The sequence below is a fragment of the Ipomoea nil genome, unplaced genomic scaffold (genome assembly GCF_001879475.1).
Source record: "Ipomoea nil cultivar Tokyo-kokei standard unplaced genomic scaffold, Asagao_1.1 scaffold2845, whole genome shotgun sequence".
Classification (NCBI taxonomy): Eukaryota; Viridiplantae; Streptophyta; class Magnoliopsida; order Solanales; family Convolvulaceae; genus Ipomoea; species Ipomoea nil.
Genome location: NW_017619273.1, coordinates 5,301,764 through 5,308,329, shown reverse-complemented (window position 1 = coordinate 5,308,329; position 6,566 = coordinate 5,301,764). Strand labels below are relative to the sequence as shown.

The 6,566-nt window shown below is 34.1% G+C and overlaps 2 protein-coding genes across 3 annotated transcripts; one reads left to right on the top strand and one right to left on the bottom strand.

The window, feature by feature from the left end:
- Positions 1 to 387, top strand: LOC109159880 (ethylene-responsive transcription factor ERF020-like). Its single transcript, XM_019307989.1, has one exon. The coding sequence runs from the start codon at positions 1 to 3 to the stop codon at positions 385 to 387; it is 387 nt and encodes a 128-aa protein (XP_019163534.1).
- A 2,444-nt stretch (positions 388 to 2,831) lies between these two features.
- Positions 2,832 to 5,581, bottom strand: LOC109160367 (40S ribosomal protein S5). 2 transcript variants are annotated; one of them, XM_019308699.1, is made up of 5 exons: positions 5,441 to 5,567; positions 5,360 to 5,410; positions 4,509 to 4,780; positions 3,899 to 4,102; positions 2,832 to 3,131 (listed from the first exon to the last, which is right to left on the bottom strand). In XM_019308699.1, exons 1-5 carry the CDS (start codon positions 5,486 to 5,488, stop codon positions 3,077 to 3,079), a joined length of 630 nt encoding a protein of 209 aa, XP_019164244.1. In that variant the 5' UTR covers positions 5,489 to 5,567; the 3' UTR covers positions 2,832 to 3,076. The 2 variants fall into 2 exon arrangements, with proteins under 2 accessions (XP_019164244.1, XP_019164245.1); XM_019308700.1 differs by having other exon boundaries at positions 5,360 to 5,581.
- Between the last annotated feature and the right edge of the window lie 985 nt (positions 5,582 to 6,566).

The window sequence follows — 6,566 nt, the reverse complement described above, 5'->3', positions numbered from 1 at the left end:
ATGAAGTCGAAAGAGGTGAAGAGGAAGTACTTAGGAGTCCGGCGTCGGAAGTGGGGGAAGTGGGTGTCGGAAATTCGGATTCCGGCCACCCAAAAGCGTCTTTGGCTAGGCACCTACGCCACCGCGGAGGCGGCCGCCGTCGCCCACGACGTTGCTTATATTTGCCTCAGAGAACCCACGACGTTAGATAAGTTGAACTTCCCCGCCGCTACGTTGAGGTTAACGGCCGGCGTTCGACGAGGAATGTCTCCGGTGTCAGTTCAGAAGGCCGCCTCCGATGCCGGCATGGCCGTCGACGCCACCACGAAATTTAAGGAGAACAGTGTTGGTGAAAAGCCAAATTTCTTCATGGGAATTGAAGGTGCATATTGGGGGAATAATGAATGAGTATTTTAATTTGGTTTTTGATTACTTGTTTTAGAATTAGGAAAATACTTGGTGTACTCCCATTTTAAATTCTCAATAATTTGTACTCATTCTCACATGCTTTTAATGTAGACATTTTTTTGTGGACCCACATGATGAAAGTAACCCGGAGTATAAATGAGGGAGTAGAATTTTGAGAGTGTATGTAGTAAAACTCCTAGAATTATATAGTACGTGAAATTGTATTTTCTTTCTTTATTATCTTTATCTAAGTTTATATATTAAGAATGACTCTGCCCTCGTTCGGGCTTAGCTCACTAGTTTAATAGGTACTTCGTAGTATTTAGGAGAAGAGACTAAGGTTCAATGACAGTATGAGAATTATGTTTAAAGTGACAGATCCCTTGTGCGCACCGATATGATATATCGGACATAGGGTTGAGGATTCAACATTTTGAGAGAAAAATGACTCCTCGCCGACTCGATTTATGGGGTCTTCTCTCTCCTAGTGAATTGCAACAAAGTCTTATATAATTGGGAGATCCCGAAAATTCGTCATATTCAATTCTTAAAGGGATAAATGTGCTATTTCTTTGTCCTCTGACTAAAAATTGTTCCTTTTGCCCTTCATTTTAACGCTTAACACCAAAGCTAACGGAGGACCATTTTGACTTAAAATTCAATAGTCGGAAGACTACTCTGGGTGCAATTAAAAGTCAAGGAACTAATTTGAAAAAATACGATAGTCAAAGGACCATTTTGAAAAGAGTTAATATCCAAAATGGTCCCTCGACTATGTCATAATTACCAATTTGGTCCTCAATTACCATTCTTACCCAATTAAGTCCTCAACTATGTAACTTTTACTCAATTAAGTCCTCAACTATACAATTCTTACCCAATTTAGTCCTCAACTATACAATTCTTACCCAATTTAGTCCTCTGTATTAATTTGACTGTTTGTTCACTGTCAAAAGTCGGGATAAAATTATAATTTTACAAGATTTCTCCTTCCTCTCCATTTAGCAGCGCCAAACCATGCAACAATACACTCCGATCAGATTTCGATCGTCAAAAAATCGTTGGAAATCAAATTCATGGGCTATCCGATGCATAACCACTACTTCGATACTGTCAGGTTTAGAACCCAACCGGAGCTTATTGCTACATGGTTTGGCGCTGCTAAATGAGGAGGAAGGAGAAAACCTGTAAAATTACAACTTTATTTCCACTTTTGACAGTCAACAAACAGTCAAATTGACAAAGGACTAAATTGGGTAAAAATTGTATAGTTGATGACTTAATTGGGTAAGAATGATAGTCGAGGACTAAATTGGTAATTACGACATAGTCGAGGGACTATTTAAGGTATTGACTCTTTTGAAAATGAACTCTTTTTTTTTTTTTTTTTTTTTTTTTTTTTGATAGGGGAATTAACTCTTAAAATAGCTGTGCTATGTAATGAACTATCATGTGAAATTAACAAATTAAAAAACAAAGAGATAACAATTGCAAGCCTAAATGAGAAATGTATATATTATCATGATATGTATCTATATCTATAGATATGATATATAAATGAGATCTCTATTATCAATAGTTCAATAGTCCATTCTAATTCAATGAATAATATTATATAACTAATCAAATAATTAGATACAACTATATATTGATTCTTTGAGAAATTAACTTTTGAATTGCATGTGCTCACAACCAAAGAACATAACTTACAAATTTTCATTTGCTATTTTCCGTTTTCTAGTATAAAAAAATATGCTTACCAACAATCATTATTACTTTGTCGAAAATTACAAATATGTGAACGAAAAATGATGGGAGACATGTAAAAGGGGAACAGGGTTTCATCTACATTTTCCAACTATGTTTAGGAGTTCTCCAAATACATGAAAACAAAAAAAAAAACAAAAACAAAAAAAAAAAAAAAAGGAAAAAATAAAATAAAAACTATAAAAAAAATAGAGAAAGTTAACAATATATTGAATTTTCCAATTCTTCAATTGCTTACTTATTCAAAAAATTCTCCAAATTTTCACTTTGCTAAACAACAATGGCCTTCTAAGCTCAATTTTTATTTACATCTTACAACATTTCCAAGCTTTAGATTGGATCTTTGTTGAGCTCCAAATTGAAAATTCATATTCTTAATCTTATAGAGTTTAATTATATACACTATTAGTTTAGAGTTTTTAATTTTTACTCAGAAACAAATAATTCTGGTTTTAGCAAACTGAACAGTTTTGGTTCCGTACAGTTAAAAATTAAACCGAACCAAAAACTGTTTGATTTTTTTGAATATATATAATTATTATATATTTTAAAATTTTAATTATCGCCCTACTGAGCAATGCACGTCTTCATAAAGTGCAGTGTGATTAAAATAGCTATGCTATGCAATGAGCTACCATGTGAAATTAACAACAAATTAAAACAAAGAGATATGAACATATGTAGCTATAGATATGATAAATGAGATCTCTATTATCACTTGATAATATCCAGTTCAGTAGTCCATTCTCTAATTTAATGAATAAAGAGAGTATCTTCAAGGATTTATAAAAAAAAAATATCTCAAAATAACCAACTTAATCAAGCAAAACAAAATTTAGACACTAAAGCACTTGCCACAACAAGTAACAAAAAAGTATAAATATTTCAAATAAAGTCCTGGATTATGCATGAGAACAACTCTTCAACGGTTGGCCTTGGCAACTCTCTCAATCTCATCCTTCTTCTTAATTGCGTAACTGCAAGTAAAATGGGAAGAGATCATCAATCAGGGGGCTGCAGATTGAATAAAGTGCAAACATTATACATACAAGTGCATGTGCACTTGTTCATGGGAAGGCATATTAACCATATGCCCATCTGCATCTTTGCTCTGGCCTCTGGGGATAATAGGAGGCTAATGGTGTTTTGGTAGGATTCTATGGTAGTCAAATCTTGAATATATTCACTTTTTTCTCCATCATTGCATTGAAAAAAAAGAGGTTAACGCCTCGAAGATGTGAAGACCATTGGATGAATTAGAAATATGAAGACAGCATTGATTTTTAATTTATGGTCTAGCACTGGGTAAAAACAGATCGGATATAGTAATTCCACAGCGACCCAGGTTAACACTCCTAAATGACAACATCAAAATATGGGTGTTCATTCGTTACAAATTTGGGGTAGGTTTAAATGTTAGAAAATGTAGGTGCCATATCAATGACAAATTGAAAACATATGGCAAAACCAACTACTCTCTCTATCCCATTTAACCTGTCTGTTTATTATTCATTAGTCAAACCAACTATTTCTTCTTTGCTTACTTTCTTTACTATTTTTAAATTTAATTTGTTGTGTTTCATAGTACTTTTAATGTAGTTTCTAAATATATAAATTTCATATACTAATACTAAACTTAATATTATGAAAAATTAAATTAAAAATAACACTGAAGTCTCGTTAACCGTTAACCAGATACATAAAATAAGACGGAAGGAGTACTTGATAAAACATCATATATTACCTGTTGGAAGACCCCTTGGCAGCATTAATGAGTTCATCTGCAAGGCACTCAGCAATGGTCTTGATGTTCCTGAAAGCACTCTGGCGGGCACCACTTGTTATGAGGTAGATTGCTTGGTTCACACGACGGAGAGGAGAAATATCAACAGCCTGACGTCTCACAACACCAGCAGAACCAATTCGAGTAGCATCTTCTCTTGGGCCACTGCATGAATATAGAAAAGGAAAATACAAAAGGTTATGGATAGATAATTACGAAAGTAGCTCAAAAACAATAAATATACAAAAATGGTTAAAGCAAAGATTAGGGTTCAATGAAGTATCCCAATCCTATCCCCAATAAAAAATAAATGTACACTGCTAATTTCATCCATATTCCATTTGTCAGCCACACAATTATGCTTGCTTCATTTATGCGAGTCTAAAAGTTGTGATCTTATGAAGATCTTAAACAGTTAAAATTACATGCTATAAATTGTACATATCAAAACAGACTTAAGTAAACATCATACAAGAGGAACCAAAAACAATATGAATAGATGCAATCATGACAAAACAAGAAAGGGAATTATTGAACAATATACACGCAAAATAAAGAATGAAAAGACAACCTATTGATCACAGCATCAACAATCACTTGAATAGGATTTAGGTCTGTCAACAAATGAATGATTTCCATAGCATGCTTAACAATTCGAACTGCCATAAGCTTCTTCCCATTGTTCCTTCCATGCATCATCAGTGAATTGACCAACCTCTCCACGACAGGGCACTGGGCCTTCCTGAACCTTTTGGCTTGGTACCGACCTGCAGTGTGTGGTGTGTAGGTAGGATGCTTGGCTGCAGTGGCAGTGATATAATCATCGACAGACAAGTCATTAACCTACATCAAAGATATCATTCCAACAAAACATATAAGGGGGCATTTATTAGGGTGAGATTGATAGAATTAAATTAGAAAGGCATCATGTCATGAACAAAATTAAAACTTTAGCAGAATCAATTTCATATAATTGCAAGTAACTAGTAATGCAAAAAAAAAAAAAAAAAAACAATGTAAATGTAGCATATTATACAAACATAACCAAGTCCCTTTACCAGCCCAGTCATTCACGCATTCTCTCATGAACTCAATTGCAAAACAATTACCAATTCTATTGAAGATTAAAGATCTCAACCATTTGTACTGCATCTAAGTGCAACGGAACAAGGATAAATTCCTAATCCTTCCACATTGTTAAGCATCTTATCTTAATTGCTAAACCCCTAATAAACCTCGTTAATCTCCAATTACCTGACATTCCAAGTAGATTAGTTACCCTTTCTACGCAAAACAAAGGTAAAACAACAAACAAATAAATACCGAAGAACATAAATTTCATTCTCTTTATCATCCGCATAACAAATAGCAGGAAAAAACAAAGTACTAAAAAATTGAAAGAAAATGACGACGAGATTGAACCTGAACATCATCGTAAGACCAACGGTTGAAGAGCAGGATACCACTGTGAACCTTCTCTTCTTGCGGATTCACACTTTGAGCCTTCTCCTCTTGCGGATTCACACTGTGTACTGCTACCGCTCCTTCCATCTTTGCTTCACCGTCGCGATTGCTTTCTCGCACAATCCCTCTCCCGGCAGCTGAAATGCAGAAAACGCAGAGAAGAAACCCTCGCAAGCTCCAGTTTTATATCTGACTTAAAACTAGGTCTCCAGTTTTAGGCCCATGATCCATATCTTTAGTGGGCTTCTCATAACTTTTGAAATTTACAAGTGGAATTTTTTGCACTTTTGGTCCCACGACTATAATGGCACTATCAGAATTGATCTACGACTTTTTGACCTTGTAATTTTAGTCCACGACTATTGTTTTTTGGCAAAAATGGTCCTTCCGACCACTTTTCCGTCAAAATTTCACCGGAGTAAAATTTCTTCATTTTTAAGAAGGCTAAAGTTGACATGTTTAAGAGGCTTGTATTACTGATTGTTTGCTGCCATATTTTGCAATAAAGAATTGTTTTTTATCTAGGAAGAATTGTTAAGGGAAATGTCAAATTTAGCCCTCTTAAAAATGAAGAAATTTTACTCCGGTGGAATTTTGACGGAAAAGTGGCCGGAAGGACCATTTTTGCTAAAAAAATAATAGTCGTGGACTAAAATTACAAGGTCTGAAAGTCGTGGATCAATTTTGATAGTACCACTATAGTCGTAGGACCAAAAGTGCAAAAAACTCTTTACAAGTGTTATAACCATCTTTTTGGAAATCCCGAAAATAATTTTCAATTTTAAATATTTCAGTGTTAGGTCACACTTGTGTAAGAACGTCTCATTAATTTTTATCTGTAAGATGGACCGGATCAAATCAATATGCAAATGTAATACTTATACTAGCAAATGTAATACTAATCAATAATAAAATGCTTGTTATAAGCGAAAAACATAATGTTTTTTATGACAAATGTAATACTTTTATATTTTTGATGTAAAAGTATTACTTTTTGAGTAAATTTTAATTTTGGTCCACTAACTATTGCACTTGTGTTAATTGCAACACTTGACTTTCAAAAATGTTAATTTAGTACCTTAACTATGCAATTCTTATCAATTTTCGTCACACCGGTCAAATTACCGGCCAAATGTGATCGGAAAAACTTAAACCTTTTTAAACT

What these genes read in the sequence shown, in the direction of transcription:
- LOC109159880 (XM_019307989.1), top strand. Translation starts at nt 1, where the DNA reads ATGAAGTCGAAAGAGGTGAAGAGGAAGTACTTAGGAGTCCGGCGTCGG.
- LOC109160367 (XM_019308700.1), bottom strand. Translation starts at nt 5,488, where the DNA reads ATGGAAGGAGCGGTAGCAGTACACAGTGTGAATCCGCAAGAGGAGAAG. An exon ending in GGTCTTACGATGATGTTCAG is followed by an intron (nt 4,781 to 5,359) that starts GTTCAATCTCGT and finishes TCTTTGATGTAG; the next exon opens with GTTAATGACTTGTCTGTCGA. An exon ending in GCCAAGGGGTCTTCCAACAG is followed by an intron (nt 3,132 to 3,898) that starts GTAATATATGAT and finishes TTTTACTTGCAG; the next exon opens with TTACGCAATTAAGAAGAAGG.